Source organism: Pangasianodon hypophthalmus, chromosome 23, assembly GCF_027358585.1.
Source record: "Pangasianodon hypophthalmus isolate fPanHyp1 chromosome 23, fPanHyp1.pri, whole genome shotgun sequence".
In the NCBI taxonomy this organism is placed as follows: Eukaryota; Metazoa; Chordata; class Actinopteri; order Siluriformes; family Pangasiidae; genus Pangasianodon; species Pangasianodon hypophthalmus.
Window position 1 is genome coordinate 5,424,366 of NC_069732.1, and position 18,913 is coordinate 5,443,278.

Sequence of the window (18,913 nt, forward strand, 5' to 3'; positions counted from 1 at the left end):
CTCTCTCTCTCACTCTGAGGTGATATTTTTTATAGAAGCTACCAAACCGTGATGAACTTCAACAAATATTACAAAAAGTAACAACTTAAAAATCTGGCTTAAAAAGTCATTGACTGCATCTTTAATGAATGCTTTTTTAACACTACCTCACTACTGATTAACAAATTGCTCAGAAATATGTAATGTGAAAATTCTAACAAGTTATTGTTGGGAATGCACTTTTTCTGAGTGACATGCTCTGTTGTGACTTTATACCCATAAATACCTGATTTCCTCTAGAAATGAATTAACAAACGTGCCTTTTTCCTCCTAGACAACGAATGAGTTTCATTTTATAATAGAAACTTACAAATGCTCATATCATTGCTAAAATTGCAAGATGGAACATAATCCCATCAGCATTCTCAATCTTAACTTCTGCTTCTAATTTAGTTACTGTAATAATATGCTTTCAAATGAATAACTGAGCAATAAACATTAAGGACAGAAAATAAGCAAAATATTTAAGTATCATGTGACACAAGGGAAAGAAATAGACACAAGAAACATGATTACCTGAAAAAGGGGAAGAAAAAGAAGATTGATATAATTAGGAAGTCAGTAGTGCATTCTTCGTGTGTTCTCTTACTGTGTTTGAGAATTTCTATTTTGTATACAGCTAATTAGTAAAACTAAAAATTAGTCCATGGACAGATGATTACATTTCATTTTACATTTTCCAGCCTACATTCACACCAGTGACATCAGATTTACTTTCTACTGTCAGTGTGTTCTAACAACAACAACAACAATAATAATAATAATAATAATAATAATAATAATAATAATAATAATAATAATAATTTATTATTATTATTATTATTATTATTATTAATATTATTATTTACACCATCAAAGTTCTAACAGTGGTTATTATTCAGATAATATAGTTGTAAGTCTCATTAGTTACTCAGTTGAACTGAAGCTGAATGGCAAGTAAACTGAATAAAGAAAAAAAATGTCATGAAAAAATGCAATATAAAAATATACTACATATGTTATACTACATATACTTGTATTTACAGATATGTAAAGCCTAAAGACCATGAAACACTCACAGTGCACTGTAATGTTGAGAGGATCTGATGTCACTACAGGAGGAGGTTGAGGTCCTTCTGGTCCCAGTTTCAGTTCTGCCTCACATCTGTACTGAACTCCATCATCATCTTTGCTTGTGGAGATCCAGAGTGTATTAGAATAGTTTACTGGGGTTATGGAGGAATGGTGATCAGATTCTACACTTTTCACTAGATGTTGTCCTTTGTACCAGTTCACAGTGAGGAGATGAACAGGAGCAACATTCTGAACATCACACTGGAGCTCGTACTGGCTGCCTTCAATCATCGGCCCTGTGTGACCCACAGTGCTGATGGAAACCCGGTCTGGACGCTCTGTGGGGAAAGAGTAGAAATTCTATCATACTGTGTATGCAGAACAGGGCATAAGTTATTATATCTCAAAGCCAACAGGTAAGATACAACTCACTGTAAACAGTAACTTGGAGAGTGAGTTCGCACTGCTTGTTTGTGTTGATGTAGCAAATTGGTTCTATGTCCCAGTGTGTGAGGCTCTCTACCCTCCAGGTGATGAACTGGACATCGTCCACCATGTCTACTGCTCCCTCCGATGCCTCCCAGCCCATGCCATGGTGGTTGATGGTTGTGGAACAGTTAGCTGAGGCTGAAGCCCCAAACTCCACAGCTAACTTAACAGGCTGAAGTTTAATGGGACAATCACCTGCCAAAACATATTGCTCCATTTCAATCATTTTACTATTGATTATGGAGAAAGATAATTGTACCTCTGATCATTTGACTTTTGTTATGAGATCAGATTATAACTAGAATATGTGTAATCTCAAAGAATAAAAAACAGTTTCCATTTTAATTTGGAGAGCACATTGAGTTTTATGAAAAGAGTTGCACGTAGCCTTTTACAACATTTGGTTGTATACTATACTGGAATTGGTTGGTGCATAAATAAAGTTTCTCATATAGTTTCAGTGGCTCCACCCGCTTCCTGGGAACATAGAGAAGTCAGACTACTTACATTCAAAATAAAAATCTTACTTTGGTCAATCTAAAGCGAATAGACATGGCCCTGACAGAACATGACTGGCAAGTAGACACACCATGCTGTCCTGATTGGTTGGATGTTCATTAGTTTTATCTCTCCTGTTTACAGATGGCAGAGGCAAGCGATACTGGATCTCTCTCTCTCTCACTCTCTCTCTCTCTCTCACTCTGAGGTGATATTTTTTAGAGAAGCTACCAAACCGTGATGAACTTCAACAAATATTACAAAAAGTAACAACTTAAAAATCTGGCTTAAAAAGTCATTGACTGCATCTTTAATGAATGCTTTATAACACTACCTCACTACTGATTCACAAATTGCTCAGAAATATATAATGTGAAAATTCTAACAAGTTATTGTTGGGAATGCACTTTTTCTGAGTGACATGCTCTGTTGTGAGTTTATACCCATAAATACCTGATTTCCTCTAGAAATGAATTAACAAACGTGCCTTTTTCCTCCTAGACAACGAATGAGTTTCATTTTATAATAGAAACTTACAAATGCTCATATCATTGCTAAAATTGCAAGATGGAACATAATCCCATCAGCATTCTCAATCTTAACTTCTGCTTCTAATTTAGTTACTGTAATAATATGCTTTCAAATGAATAACTGAGCAATAAACATTAAGGACAGAAAATAAGCAAAATATTTAAGTATCATATGACACAAGGGAAAGAAATAGACACAAGAAACATGATTACCTGAAAAAGGGGAAGAAAAAGAAGATTGATATAATTAGGAAGTCAGTAGTGCATTCTTCGTGTGTTCTCTTACTGTGTTTGAGAATTTCTATTTTGTATACAGCTAATTAGTAAAACTAAAAATTAGTCCATGGACAGATGATTACATTTCATTTTACATTTTCCAGCCTACATTCACACCAGTGACATCAGATTTACTTTCTACTGTCAGTGTGTTCTAACAACAACAGTAATAATAATAATAATAATAATAATAATAATAATAAATTATTATTATTATTATTATTATTTACACCATCAAAGTTCTAACAGTGGTTATTATTCAGATAATATAGTTGTAAGTCTCATTAGTTACTGAATTGAACTGAAGCTGAATGGCAAGTAAACTGAATAAAGAAAAAAACATGTCATGAAAAAATGCAATATAAAAATGTAGTATAACATAACATATGTTATACTACATATACTTGTATTTACAGATATGTAAAGCCTAAAGACCATGAAACACTCACAGTGCACTGTAATGTTGAGAGGATCTGATGTCACTACAGGAGGAGGTTGAGGTCCTTCTGGTCCCAGTTTCAGTTCTGCCTCACATCTGTACTGAACTCCATCATCATCTTTGCTTGTGGAGATCCAGAGTGTATTAGAATAGTTTACTGGGGTTATGGAGGAATGGTGATCAGATTCTACACTTTTCACTAGATGTTGTCCTTTGTACCAGTTCACAGTGAGGAGATGAACAGGAGCAACATTCTGAACATCACACTGGAGCTCGTACTGGCTGCCTTCAATCATCGGCCCTGTGTGACCCACAGTGCTGATGGAAACCCGGTCTGGACGCTCTGTGGGGAAAGAGTAGAAATTCTATCATACTGTGTATGCAGAACAGGGCATAAGTTATTATATCTCAAAGCCAACAGGTAAGATACAACTCACTGTAAACAGTAACTTGGAGAGTGAGTTCGCACTGCTTGTTTGTGTTGATGTAGCAAAATGGTTTTATGTCCCAGTGTGTGAGGCTCTCTACCCTCCAGGTGATGAACTGGACATCGTCCACCATGTCTACTGCTCCCTCCGATGCCTCCCAGCCCATGCCATGGTGGTTGATGGTTGTGGAACAGTTAGCTGAGGCTGAAGCCCCAAACTCCACAGCTAACTTAACAGGCTGAAGTTTAATGGGACAATCACCTGCCAAAACATATTGCTCCATTTCAATCATTTTACTATTGATTATGGAGAAAGATAATTGTACCTCTGATCGTTTGACTTTTGTTATGAGATCAGATTATAACTAGAATATGTGTAATCTCAAAGATTAAAAAACAGTTTCCATTTTAATTTGGAGAGCACATTGAGTTTTATGAAAAGAGTTGCACGTAGCCTTTTACAACATTTGGTTGTATACTATACTGGAATTGGTTGGTGCATAAATAAAGTTTCTCACATAGTTTCAGTGGCTCCACCCGCTTCCTGGGAACATAGAGAAGTCAGACTACTTACATTCAAAATAAAAATCTTACTTTGGTCAATCTAAAGCGAATAGACATGGCCCTGACAGAACATGACTGGCAAGTAGACACACCATGCTGTCCTGATTGGTTGGATGTTCATTAGTTTTATCTCTCCTGTTTACAGATGGCAGAGGCAAGCGATACTGGATCTCTCTCTCTCTCTCTCTTTCTCTCTCTCTCTCACTCTGAGGTGATTTTTTTTTATAGAAGCTACCAAACTGTGATGAACTTTAACAAATATTACAAAAAGTACCAACTTAAAAGTCTGGCTTAAAAAGTCATTGACTGAAATCTTTAATGAATGCTTTTTTAACACTACCTCACTACTGATTAACAAATTGCTCAGAAATATATAATGTGAAAATTCTAACAAGTTATTGTTGGGAATGCACTTTTTCTGAGTGACATGCTCTGTTGTGACTTTATACCCATAAATACCTGATTTCCTCTAGAAATGAATTACCAAACGTGCCTTTTTCCTCCTAGACAACGAATGAGTTTCATTTTATAATAGAAACTTACAAATGCTCATATCATTGCTAAAATTGCAAGATGGAACATAATCCCATCAGCATTCTCAATCTTAACTTCTGCTTCTAATTTAGTTACTGTAATAATATGCTTTCAAATGAATAACTGAGCAATAAACATTAAGGACAGAAAATAAGCAAAATATTTAAGTATCATATGACACAAGGGAAAGAAATAGACACAAGAAACATGATTACCTGAAAAAGGGGAAGAAAAAGAAGATTGATATAATTAGGAAGTCAGTAGTGCATTCTTCGTGTGTTCTCTTACTGTGTTTGAGAATTTCTATTTTGTATACAGCTAATTAGTAAAACTAAAAATTAGTCCATGGACAGATGATTACATTTCATTTTACATTTTCCAGCCTACATTCACACCAGTGACATCAGATTTACTTTCTACTGTCAGTGTGTTCTAACAACAACAGTAATAATAATAATAATAATAATAATAATAATAATAATAATAAATTATTATTATTATTATTATTATTTACACCATCAAAGTTCTAACAGTGGTTATTATTCAGATAATATAGTTGTAAGTCTCATTAGTTACTGAATTGAACTGAAGCTGAATGGCAAGTAAACTGAATAAAGAAAAAAACATGTCATGAAAAAATGCAATATAAAAATGTAGTATAACATAACATATGTTATACTACATATACTTGTATTTACAGATATGTAAAGCCTAAAGACCATGAAACACTCACAGTGCACTGTAATGTTGAGAGGATCTGATGTCACTACAGGAGGAGGTTGAGGTCCTTCTGGTCCCAGTTTCAGTTCTGCCTCACATCTGTACTGAACTCCATCATCATCTTTGCTTGTGGAGATCCAGAGTGTATTAGAATAGTTTACTGGGGTTATGGAGGAATGGTGATCAGATTCTACACTTTTCACTAGATGTTGTCCTTTGTACCAGTTCACAGTGAGGAGATGAACAGGAGCAACATTCTGAACATCACACTGGAGCTCGTACTGGCTGCCTTCAATCATCGGCCCTGTGTGACGCACAGTGCTGATGGAAACCCGGTCTGGAGGCTCTGTGGGGAAAGAGTAGAAATTCTATCATACTGTGTATGCAGAACAGGGCATAAGTTATTATATCTCAAAGCCAACAGGTAAGATACAACTCACTGTAAACAGTAACTTGGAGAGTGAGTTCGCACTGCTTGTTTGTGTTGATGTAGCAAATTGGTTCTATGTCCCAGTGTGTGAGGCTCTCTACCCTCCAGGTGATGAACTGGACATCGTCCACCATGTCTACTGCTCCCTCCGATGCCTCCCAGCCCATGCCATGGTGGTTGATGGTTGTGGAACAGTTAGCTGAGGCTGAAGCCCCAAACTCCACAGCTAACTTAACAGGCTGAAGTTTAATGGGACAATCACCTGCCAAAACATATTGCTCCATTTCAATCATTTTACTATTGATTATGGAGAAAGATAATTGTACCTTTGATCGTTTGACTTTTGTTATGAGATCAGATTATAACTAGAATATGTGTAATCTCAAAGATTAAAAAACAGTTTCCATTTTAATTTGGAGAGCACATTGAGTTTTATGAAAAGAGTTGCACGTAGCCTTTTACAACATTTGGTTGTATACTATACTGGAATTGGTTGGTGCATAAATAAAGTTTCTCATATAGTTTCAGTGGCTCCACCCGCTTCCTGGGAACATAGAGAAGTCAGACTACTTACATTCAAAATAAAAATCTTACTTTGGTCAATCTAAAGCGAATAGACATGGCCCTGACAGAACATGACTGGCAAGTAGACACACCATGCTGTCCTGATTGGTTGGATGTTCATTAGTTTTATCTCTCCTGTTTACAGATGGCAGAGCCAAGCGATACTGGATCTCTCTCTCTCTCTCTCTCTCTCTCTCTCTCTCACTCTGAGGTGATATTTTTTATAGAAGCTACCAAACCGTGATGAACTTTAACAAATATTACAAAAAGTACCAACTTAAAAGTCTGGCTTAAAAAGTCATTGACTGCATCTTTAATGAATGCTTTTTTAACACTACCTCACTACTGATTCACAAATTGCTCAGAAATATATAATGTGAAAATTCTAACAAGTTATTGTTGGGAATGCACTTTTTCTGAGTGACATGCTCTGTTGTGACTTTATACCCATAAATACCTGATTTCCTCTAGAAATGAATTAACAAACGTGCCTTTTTCCTCCTAGACAACGAATGAGTTTCATTTTATAATAGAAACTTACAAATGCTCATATCATTGCTAAAATTGCAAGATGGAACATAATCCCATCAGCATTCTCAATATTAACTTCTGCTTCTAATTTAGTTACTGTAATAATATGCTTTCAAATGAATAACTGAGCAATAAACATTAAGGACAGAAAATAAGCAAAATATTTAAGTATCATATGACACAAGGGAAAGAAATAGACACAAGAAACATGATTACCTGAAAAAGGGGAAGAAAAAGATGATTGATATAATTAGGAAGTCAGTAGTGCATTCTTCGTGTGTTCTCTTACTGTGTTTGAGAATTTCTATTTTGTATACAGCTAATTAGTAAAACTAAAAATTAGTCCATGGACAGATGATTACATTTCATTTTACATTTTCCAGCCTACATTCACACCAGTGACATCAGATTTACTTTCTACTGTCAGTGTGTTCTAACAACAACAACAACAGTAATAATAATAATAATAATAATAATAATAATAATAATAATAATAATAAATTATTATTATTATTATTATTATTTACACCATCAAAGTTCTAACAGTGGTTATTATTCAGATAATATAGTTGTAAGTCTCATTAGTTACTGAATTGAACTAAAGCTGAATGGCAAGTAAACTGAATAAAGAAAAAAACATGTCATGAAAAAATGCAATATAAAAATGTAGTATAACATAACATATGTTATACTACATATACTTGTATTTACAGATATGTAAAGCCTAAAGACCATGAAACACTCACAGTGCACTGTAATGTTGAGAGGATCTGATGTCACTACAGGAGGAGATTGAGGTCCTTCTGGTCCCAGTTTCAGTTCTGCCTCACATCTGTACTGAACTCCATCATCATCTTTGCTTGTGGAGATCCAGAGTGTATTAGAATAGTTTACTGGGGTTATGGAGGAATGGTGATCAGATTCTACACTTTTCACTAGACTTTGTCCTTTGTACCAGTTCACAGTGAGGAGATGAACAGGAGCAACATTCTGAACATCACACTGGAGCTCGTACTGGCTGCCTTCAATCATCGGCCCTGTGTGACCCACAGTGCTGATGGAAACCCGGTCTGGAGGCTCTGTGGGGAAAGAGTAGAAATTCTATCATACTGTGTATGCAGAACAGGGCATAAGTTATTATATCTCAAAGCCAACAGGTAAGATACAACTCACTGTAAACAGTAACTTGGAGAGTGAGTTCGCACTGCTTGTTTGTGTTGATGTAGCAAATTGGTTCTATGTCCCAGTGTGTGAGGCTCTCTACCCTCCAGGTGATGAACTGGACATCGTCCACCATGTCTACTGCTCCCTCCGATGCCTCCCAGCCCATGCCATGGTGGTTGATGGTTGTGGAACAGTTAGCTGAGGCTGAAGCCCCAAACTCCACAGCTAACTTAACAGGCTGAAGTTTAATGGGACAATCACCTGCCAAAACATATTGCTCCATTTCAATCATTTTACTATTGATTATGGAGAAAGATAATTGTACCTCTGATCATTTGACTTTTGTTATGAGATCAGATTATAACTAGAATATGTGTAATCTCAAAGAATAAAAAACAGTTTCCATTTTAATTTGGAGAGCACATTGAGTTTTATGAAAAGAGTTGCACGTAGCCTTTTACAACATTTGGTTGTATACTATACTGGAATTGGTTGGTGCATAAATAAAGTTTCTCATATAGTTTCAGTGGCTCCACCCGCTTCCTGGGAACATAGAGAAGTCAGACTACTTACATTCAAAATAAAAATCTTACTTTGGTCAATCTAAAGCGAATAGACATGGCCCTGACAGAACATGACTGGCAAGTAGACACACCATGCTGTCCTGATTGGTTGGATGTTCATTAGTTTTATCTCTCCTGTTTACAGATGGCAGAGGCAAGCGATACTGGATCTCTCTCTCTCTCTCTCTTTCTCTCTCTCTCTCACTCTGAGGTGATTTTTTTTTATAGAAGCTACCAAACCGTGATGAACTTTAACAAATATTACAAAAAGTACCAACTTAAAAGTCTGGCTTAAAAAGTCATTGACTGCATCTTTAATGAATGCTTTTTTAACACTACCTCACTACTGATTCACAAATTGCTCAGAAATATGTAATGTGAAAATTCTAACAAGTTATTGTTGGGAATGCACTTTTTCTGAGTGACATGCTCTGTTGTGACTTTATACCCATAAATACCTGATTTCCTCTAGAAATGAATTAACAAACGTGCCTTTTTCCTCCTAGACAACGAATGAGTTTCATTTTATAATAGAAACTTACAAATGCTCATATCATTGCTAAAATTGCAAGATGGAACATAATCCCATCAGCATTCTCAATCTTAACTTCTGCTTCTAATTTAGTTACTGTAATAATATGCTTTCAAATGAATAACTGAGCAATAAACATTAAGGACAGAAAATAAGCAAAATATTTAAGTATCATGTGACACAAGGGAAAGAAATAGACACAAGAAACATGATTACCTGAAAAAGGGGAAGAAAAAGATGATTGATATAATTAGGAAGTCAGTAGTGCATTCTTCGTGTGTTCTCTTACTGTGTTTGAGAATTTCTATTTTGTATACAGCTAATTAGTAAAACTAAAAATTAGTCCATGGACAGTTGATTACATTTCATTTTACATTTTCCAGCCTACATTCACACCAGTGACATCAGATTTACTTTCTACTGTCAGTGTGTTCTAACAACAACAACAACAGTAATAATAATAATAATAATAATAATAATAAATTATTATTATTATTATTATTATTATTATTATTATTTACACCATCAAAGTTCTAACAGTGGTTATTATTCAGATAATATAGTTGTAAGTCTCATTAGTTACTGAATTGAACTGAAGCTGAATGGCAAGTAAACTGAATAAAGAAAAAAACATGTCATGAAAAAATGCAATATAAAAATGTAGTATAACATAACATATGTTATACTACATATACTTGTATTTACAGATATGTAAAGCCTAAAGACCATGAAACACTCACAGTGCACTGTAATGTTGAGAGGATCTGATGTCACTACAGGACGAGGTTGAGGTCCTTCTGGTCCCAGTTTCAGTTCTGCCTCACATCTGTACTGAACTCCATCATCATCTTTGCTTGTGGAGATCCAGAGTGTATTAGAATAGTTTACTGGGGTTATGGAGGAATGGTGATCAGATTCTACACTTTTCACTAGACGTTGTCCTTTGTACCAGTTCACAGTGAGGAGATGAACAGGAGCAACATTCTGAACATCACACTCGAGCTCGTACTGGCTGCCTTCAGTCATCGGCCCTGTGTGACCCACAGTGCTGATGGAAACCCGGTCTGGAGGCTCTGTGGGGAAAGAGTAGAAATTCTATCATACTGTGTATGCAGAACAGGGCATAAGTTATTATATCTCAAAGCCAACAGGTAAGATACAACTCACTGTAAACAGTAACTTGGAGAGTGAGTTCGCACTGCTCGTTTGCGTTGATGTAGCAAAATGGTTTTATGTCCCAGTGTGTGAGGCTCTCTACCCTCCAGGTGATGAACTGGACATCGTCCACCATGTCTACTGCTCCCTCCGATGCCTCCCAGCCCATGCCATGGTGGTTGATGGTTGTGGAACAGTTAGCTGAGGCTGAAGCCCCAAACTCCACAGCTAACTTAACAGGCTGAAGTTTAATGGGACAATCACCTGCCAAAACATATTGCTCCATTTCAATCATTTTACTATTGATTATGGAGAAAGATAATTGTACCTTTGATCGTTTGACTTTTGTTATGAGATCAGATTATAACTAGAATATGTGTAATCTCAAAGATTAAAAAACAGTTTCCATTTTAATTTGGAGAGCACATTGAGTTTTATGAAAAGAGTTGCACGTAGCCTTTTACAACATTTGGTTGTATACTATACTGGAATTGGTTGGTGCATAAATAAAGTTTCTCATATAGTTTCAGTGGCTCCACCCGCTTCCTGGGAACATAGAGAAGTCAGACTACTTACATTCAAAATAAAAATCTTACTTTGGTCAATCTAAAGCGAATAGACATGGCCCTGACAGAACATGACTGGCAAGTAGACACACCATGCTGTCCTGATTGGTTGGATGTTCATTAGTTTTATCTCTCCTGTTTACAGATGGCAGAGGCAAGCGATACTGGATCTCTCTCTCTCTCTCTTTCTCTCTCTCTCTCACTCTGAGGTGATTTTTTTTTATAGAAGCTACCAAACTGTGATGAACTTTAACAAATATTACAAAAAGTACCAACTTAAAAGTCTGGCTTAAAAAGTCATTGACTGCATCTTTAATGAATGCTTTATAACACTACCTCACTACTGATTAACAAATTGCTCAGAAATATGTAATGTGAAAATTCTAACAAGTTATTGTTGGGAATGCACTTTTTCTGAGTGACATGCTCTGTTGTGAGTTTATACCCATAAATACCTGATTTCCTCTAGAAATGAATTACCAAACGTGCCTTTTTCCTCCTAGACAACGAATGAGTTTCATTTTATAATAGAAACTTACAAATGCTCATATCATTGCTAAAATTGCAAGATGGAACATAATCCCATCAGCATTCTCAATCTTAACTTCTGCTTCTAATTTAGTTACTGTAATAATATGCTTTCAAATGAATAACTGAGCAATAAACATTAAGGACAGAAAATAAGCAAAATATTTAAGTATCATATGACACAAGGGAAAGAAATAGACACAAGAAACATGATTACCTGAAAAAGGGGAAGAAAAAGATGATTGATATAATTAGGAAGTCAGTAGTGCATTCTTCGTGTGTTCTCTTACTGTGTTTGAGAATTTCTATTTTGTATACAGCTAATTAGTAAAACTAAAAATTAGTCCATGGACAGATGATTACATTTCATTTTACATTTTCCAGCCTACATTCACACCAGTGACATCAGATTTACTTTCTACTGTCAGTGTGTTCTAACAACAACAACAACAGTAATAATAATAATAATAATAATAATAATAATAAATTATTATTATTATTATTATTATTATTATTATTATTATTATTATTATTATTTACACCATCAAAGTTCTAACAGTGGTTATTATTCAGATAATATAGTTGTAAGTCTCATTAGTTACTGAATTGAACTGAAGCTGAATGGCAAGTAAACTGAATAAAGAAAAAAAATGTCATGAAAAAATGCAATATAAAAATATACTACATATGTTATACTACATATACTTGTATTTACAGATATGTAAAGCCTAAAGACCATGAAACACTCACAGTGCACTGTAATGTTGAGAGGATCTGATGTCACTACAGGAGGAGGTTGAGGTCCTTCTGGTCCCAGTTTCAGTTCTGCCTCACATCTGTACTGAACTCCATCATCATCTTTGCTTGTGGAGATCCAGAGTGTATTAGAATAGTTTACTGGGGTTATGGAGGAATGGTGATCAGATTCTACACTTTTCACTAGATGTTGTCCTTTGTACCAGTTCACAGTGAGGAGATGAACAGGAGCAACATTCTGAACATCACACTGGAGCTCGTACTGGCTGCCTTCAATCATCGGCCCTGTGTGACCCACAGTGCTGATGGAAACCCGGTCTGGACGCTCTGTGGGGAAAGAGTAGAAATTCTATCATACTGTGTGTGCAGAACAGGGCATAAGTTATTATATCTCAAAGCCAACAGGTAAGATACAACTCACTGTAAACAGTAACTTGGAGAGTGAGTTCGCACTGCTTGTTTGTGTTGATGTAGCAAATTGGTTCTATGTCCCAGTGTGTGAGGCTCTCTACCCTCCAGGTGATGAACTGGACATCGTCCACCATGTCTACTGCTCCCTCCGATGCCTCCCAGCCCATGCCATGGTGGTTGATGGTTGTGGAACAGTTAGCTGAGGCTGAAGCCCCAAACTCCACAGCTAACTTAACAGGCTGAAGTTTAATGGGACAATCACCTGCCAAAACATATTGCTCCATTTCAATCATTTTACTATTGATTATGGAGAAAGATAATTGTACCTCTGATCATTTGACTTTTGTTATGAGATCAGATTATAACTAGAATATGTGTAATCTCAAAGATTAAAAAACAGTTTCCATTTTAATTTGGAGAGCACATTGAGTTTTATGAAAAGAGTTGCACGTAGCCTTTTACAACATTTGGTTGTATACTATACTGGAATTGGTTGGTGCATAAATAAAGTTTCTCATATAGTTTCAGTGGCTCCACCCGCTTCCTGGGAACATAGAGAAGTCAGACTACTTACATTCAAAATAAAAATCTTACTTTGGTCAATCTAAAGCGAATAGACATGGCCCTGACAGAACATGACTGGCAAGTAGACACACCATGCTGTCCTGATTGGTTGGATGTTCATTAGTTTTATCTCTCCTGTTTACAGATGGCAGAGGCAAGCGATACTGGATCTCTCTCTCTCTCTCTCTCTCTCTCTCTCTTACTCTGAGGTGATATTTTTTATAGAAGCTACCAAACCGTGATGAACTTCAACAAATATTACAAAAAGTAACAACTTAAAAATCTGGCTTAAAAAGTCATTGACTGCATCTTTAATGAATGCTTTATAACACTACCTCACTACTGATTCACAAATTGCTCAGAAATATATAATGTGAAAATTCTAACAAGTTATTGTTGGGAATGCACTTTTTCTGAGTGACATGCTCTGTTGTGAGTTTATACCCATAAATACCTGATTTCCTCTAGAAATGAATTAACAAACGTGCCTTTTTCCTCCTAGACAACGAATGAGTTTCATTTTATAATAGAAACTTACAAATGCTCATATCATTGCTAAAATTGCAAGATGGAACATAATCCCATCAGCATTCTCAATCTTAACTTCTGCTTCTAATTTAGTTACTGTAATAATATGCTTTCAAATGAATAACTGAGCAATAAACATTAAGGACAGAAAATAAGCAAAATATTTAAGTATCATATGACACAAGGGAAAGAAATAGACACAAGAAACATGATTACCTGAAAAAGGGGAAGAAAAAGAAGATTGATATAATTAGGAAGTCAGTAGTGCATTCTTCGTGTGTTCTCTTACTGTGTTTGAGAATTTCTATTTTGTATACAGCTAATTAGTAAAACTAAAAATTAGTCCATGGACAGATGATTACATTTCATTTTACATTTTCCAGCCTACATTCACACCAGTGACATCAGATTTACTTTCTACTGTCAGTGTGTTCTAACAACAACAGTAATAATAATAATAATAATAATAATAATAATAATAAATTATTATTATTATTATTATTATTTACACCATCAAAGTTCTAACAGTGGTTATTATTCAGATAATATAGTTGTAAGTCTCATTAGTTACTGAATTGAACTGAAGCTGAATGGCAAGTAAACTGAATAAAGAAAAAAACATGTCATGAAAAAATGCAATATAAAAATGTAGTATAACATAACATATGTTATACTACATATACTTGTATTTACAGATATGTAAAGCCTAAAGACCATGAAACACTCACAGTGCACTGTAATGTTGAGAGGATCTGATGTCACTACAGGAGGAGGTTGAGGTCCTTCTGGTCCCAGTTTCAGTTCTGCCTCACATCTGTACTGAACTCCATCATCATCTTTGCTTGTGGAGATCCAGAGTGTATTAGAATAGTTTACTGGGGTTATGGAGGAATGGTGATCAGATTCTACACTTTTCACTAGATGTTGTCCTTTGTACCAGTTCACAGTGAGGAGATGAACAGGAGCAACATTCTGAACATCACACTGGAGCTCGTACTGGCTGCCTTCAATCATCGGCCCTGTGTGACCCACAGTGCTGATGGAAACCCGGTCTGGACGCTCTGTGGGGAAAGAGTAGAAATTCTATCATACTGTGTGTGCAGAACAGGGCATAAGTTATTATATCTCAAAGCCAACAGGTAAGATACAACTCACTGTAAACAGTAACTTGGAGAGTGAGTTCGCACTGCTTGTTTGTGTTGATGTAGCAAAATGGTTTTATGTCCCAGTGTGTGAGGCTCTCTACCCTCCAGGTGATGAACTGGACATCGTCCACCATGTCTACTGCTCCCTCCGATGCCTCCCAGCCCATGCCATGGTGGTTGATGGTTGTGGAACAGTTAGCTGAGGCTGAAGCCCCAAACTCCACAGCTAACTTAACAGGCTGAAGTTTAATGGGACAATCACCTGCCAAAACATATTGCTCCATTTCAATCATTTTACTATTGATTATGGAGAAAGATAATTGTACCTCTGATCGTTTGACTTTTGTTATGAGATCAGATTATAACTAGAATATGTGTAATCTCAAAGATTAAAAAACAGTTTCCATTTTAATTTGGAGAGCACATTGAGTTTTATGAAAAGAGTTGCACGTAGCCTTTTACAACATTTGGTTGTATACTATACTGGAATTGGTTGGTGCATAAATAAAGTTTCTCACATAGTTTCAGTGGCTCCACCCGCTTCCTGGGAACATAGAGAAGTCAGACTACTTACATTCAAAATAAAAATCTTACTTTGGTCAATCTAAAGCGAATAGACATGGCCCTGACAGAACATGACTGGCAAGTAGACACACCATGCTGTCCTGATTGGTTGGATGTTCATTAGTTTTATCTCTCCTGTTTACAGATGGCAGAGGCAAGCGATACTGGATCTCTCTCTCTCTCTCTCTTTCTCTCTCTCTCTCACTCTGAGGTGATTTTTTTTTATAGAAGCTACCAAACTGTGATGAACTTTAACAAATATTACAAAAAGTACCAACTTAAAAGTCTGGCTTAAAAAGTCATTGACTGAAATCTTTAATGAATGCTTTTTTAACACTACCTCACTACTGATTAACAAATTGCTCAGAAATATATAATGTGAAAATTCTAACAAGTTATTGTTGGGAATGCACTTTTTCTGAGTGACATGCTCTGTTGTGACTTTATACCCATAAATACCTGATTTCCTCTAGAAATGAATTACCAAACGTGCCTTTTTCCTCCTAGACAACGAATGAGTTTCATTTTATAATAGAAACTTACAAATGCTCATATCATTGCTAAAATTGCAAGATGGAACATAATCCCATCAGCATTCTCAATCTTAACTTCTGCTTCTAATTTAGTTACTGTAATAATATGCTTTCAAATGAATAACTGAGCAATAAACATTAAGGACAGAAAATAAGCAAAATATTTAAGTATCATATGACACAAGGGAAAGAAATAGACACAAGAAACATGATTACCTGAAAAAGGGGAAGAAAAAGAAGATTGATATAATTAGGAAGTCAGTAGTGCATTCTTCGTGTGTTCTCTTACTGTGTTTGAGAATTTCTATTTTGTATACAGCTAATTAGTAAAACTAAAAATTAGTCCATGGACAGATGATTACATTTCATTTTACATTTTCCAGCCTACATTCACACCAGTGACATCAGATTTACTTTCTACTGTCAGTGTGTTCTAACAACAACAGTAATAATAATAATAATAATAATAATAATAATAATAATAATAAATTATTATTATTATTATTATTATTTACACCATCAAAGTTCTAACAGTGGTTATTATTCAGATAATATAGTTGTAAGTCTCATTAGTTACTGAATTGAACTGAAGCTGAATGGCAAGTAAACTGAATAAAGAAAAAAACATGTCATGAAAAAATGCAATATAAAAATGTAGTATAACATAACATATGTTATACTACATATACTTGTATTTACAGATATGTAAAGCCTAAAGACCATGAAACACTCACAGTGCACTGTAATGTTGAGAGGATCTGATGTCACTACAGGAGGAGGTTGAGGTCCTTCTGGTCCCAGTTTCAGTTCTGCCTCACATCTGTACTGAACTCCATCATCATCTTTGCTTGTGGAGATCCAGAGTGTATTAGAATAGTTTACTGGGGTTATGGAGGAATGGTGATCAGATTCTACACTTTTCACTAGATGTTGTCCTTTGTACCAGTTCACAGTGAGGAGATGAACAGGAGCAACATTCTGAACATCACACTGGAGCTCGTACTGGCTGCCTTCAATCATCGGCCCTGTGTGACGCACAGTGCTGATGGAAACCCGGTCTGGAGGCTCTGTGGGGAAAGAGTAGAAATTCTATCATACTGTGTATGCAGAACAGGGCATAAGTTATTATATCTCAAAGCCAACAGGTAAGATACAACTCACTGTAAACAGTAACTTGGAGAGTGAGTTCGCACTGCTTGTTTGTGTTGATGTAGCAAATTGGTTCTATGTCCCAGTGTGTGAGGCTCTCTACCCTCCAGGTGATGAACTGGACATCGTCCACCATGTCTACTGCTCCCTCCGATGCCTCCCAGCCCATGCCATGGTGGTTGATGGTTGTGGAACAGTTAGCTGAGGCTGAAGCCCCAAACTCCACAGCTAACTTAACAGGCTGAAGTTTAATGGGACAATCACCTGCCAAAACATATTGCTCCATTTCAATCATTTTACTATTGATTATGGAGAAAGATAATTGTACCTTTGATCGTTTGACTTTTGTTATGAGATCAGATTATAACTAGAATATGTGTAATCTCAAAGATTAAAAAACAGTTTCCATTTTAATTTGGAGAGCACATTGAGTTTTATGAAAAGAGTTGCACGTAGCCTTTTACAACATTTGGTTGTATACTATACTGGAATTGGTTGGTGCATAAATAAAGTTTCTCATATAGTTTCAGTGGCTCCACCCGCTTCCTGGGAACATAGAGAAGTCAGACTACTTACATTCAAAATAAAAATCTTACTTTGGTCAATCTAAAGCGAATAGACATGGCCCTGACAGAACATGACTGGCAAGTAGACACACCATGCTGTCCTGATTGGTTGGATGTTCATTAGTTTTATCTCTCCTGTTTACAGATGGCAGAGCCAAGCGATACTGGATCTCTCTCTCTCTCTCTCTCTCTCTCTCTCTCTCACTCTGAGGTGATATTTTTTATAGAAGCTACCAAACCGTGATGAACTTTAACAAATATTACAAAAAGTACCAACTTAAAAGTCTGGCTTAAAAAGTCATTGACTGCATCTTTAATGAATGCTTTTTTAACACTACCTCACTACTGATTCACAAATTGCTCAGAAATATATAATGTGAAAATTCTAACAAGTTATTGTTGGGAATGCACTTTTTCTGAGTGACATGCTCTGTTGTGACTTTATACCCATAAATACCTGATTTCCTCTAGAAATGAATTAACAAACGTGCCTTTTTCCTCCTAGACAACGAATGAGTTTCATTTTATAATAGAAACTTACAAATGCTCATATCATTGCTAAAATTGCAAGATGGAACATAATCCCATCAGCATTCTCAATCTTAACTTCTGCTTCTAATTTAGTTACTGTAATAATATGCTTTCAAATGAATAACTGAGCAATAAACATTAAGGACAGAAAATAAGCAAAATATTTAAGTATCATATGACACAAGGGAAAGAAATAGACACAAGAAACATGATTACCTGAAAAAGGGGAAGAAAAAGATGATTGATATAATTAGGAAGTCAGTAGTGCATTCTTCGTGTGTTCTCTTACTGTGTTTGAGAATTTCTATTTTGTATACAGCTAATTAGTAAAACTAAAAATTAGTCCATGGACAGATGATTACATTTCATTTTACATTTTCCAGCCTACATTCACACCAGTGACATCAGATTTACTTTCTACTGTCAGTGTGTTCTAACAACAACAACAACAGTAATAATAATAATAATAATAATAATAATAATAATAATAATAATAATAATAAATTATTATTATTATTATTATTATTTACACCATCAAAGTTCTAACAGTGGTTATTATTCAGA

The 18,913-nt window shown here is 35.6% G+C and overlaps 2 protein-coding genes across 2 annotated transcripts; both read right to left on the reverse strand.

Annotated features, from left to right (window-relative positions):
• Nucleotides 1–7,679: 7,679 nt before the first annotated feature.
• On the reverse strand, nt 7,680–8,550 carry LOC128317286 (intercellular adhesion molecule 2-like). Its single transcript, XM_053228682.1, has 3 exons — nt 8,268–8,550; nt 7,841–8,173; nt 7,680–7,714 (listed from the first exon to the last, which is right to left on the reverse strand). Exons 1-3 carry the CDS (start codon nt 8,548–8,550, stop codon nt 7,680–7,682), a joined length of 651 nt encoding a protein of 216 aa, XP_053084657.1.
• A 1,015-nt stretch (nt 8,551–9,565) lies between these two features.
• LOC128317287 (uncharacterized) lies at nt 9,566–14,875 on the reverse strand. Its single transcript, XM_053228683.1, has 6 exons — nt 14,590–14,875; nt 12,780–13,031; nt 12,353–12,685; nt 10,521–10,772; nt 10,303–10,426; nt 9,566–9,569 (listed from the first exon to the last, which is right to left on the reverse strand). The coding sequence occupies exons 1-6, from the start codon at nt 14,873–14,875 to the stop codon at nt 9,566–9,568; spliced, it is 1,251 nt and encodes a 416-aa protein (XP_053084658.1).
• Nucleotides 14,876–18,913: the final 4,038 nt, after the last annotated feature.

What these genes read in the sequence shown, in the direction of transcription:
- LOC128317287 (XM_053228683.1), bottom strand. Translation starts at nt 14,875, where the DNA reads ATGATTGAAGGCAGCCAGTACGAGCTCCAGTGTGATGTTCAGAATGTT. An exon ending in TCTCAACATTACAGTGCACT is followed by an intron (nt 13,032 to 14,589) that starts GTGAGTGTTTCA and finishes ATGTTTTGGCAG; the next exon opens with GTGATTGTCCCATTAAACTT. An exon ending in TCTCCAAGTTACTGTTTACA is followed by an intron (nt 12,686 to 12,779) that starts GTGAGTTGTATC and finishes CTTTCCCCACAG; the next exon opens with AGCGTCCAGACCGGGTTTCC.
- LOC128317286 (XM_053228682.1), bottom strand. Translation starts at nt 8,550, where the DNA reads ATGATTGAAATGGAGCAATATGTTTTGGCAGGTGATTGTCCCATTAAA. An exon ending in TCTCCAAGTTACTGTTTACA is followed by an intron (nt 8,174 to 8,267) that starts GTGAGTTGTATC and finishes CTTTCCCCACAG; the next exon opens with AGCCTCCAGACCGGGTTTCC. An exon ending in TCTCAACATTACAGTGCACT is followed by an intron (nt 7,715 to 7,840) that starts GTGAGTGTTTCA and finishes TTCTTTATTCAG; the next exon opens with TTTACTTGCCATTCAGCTTT.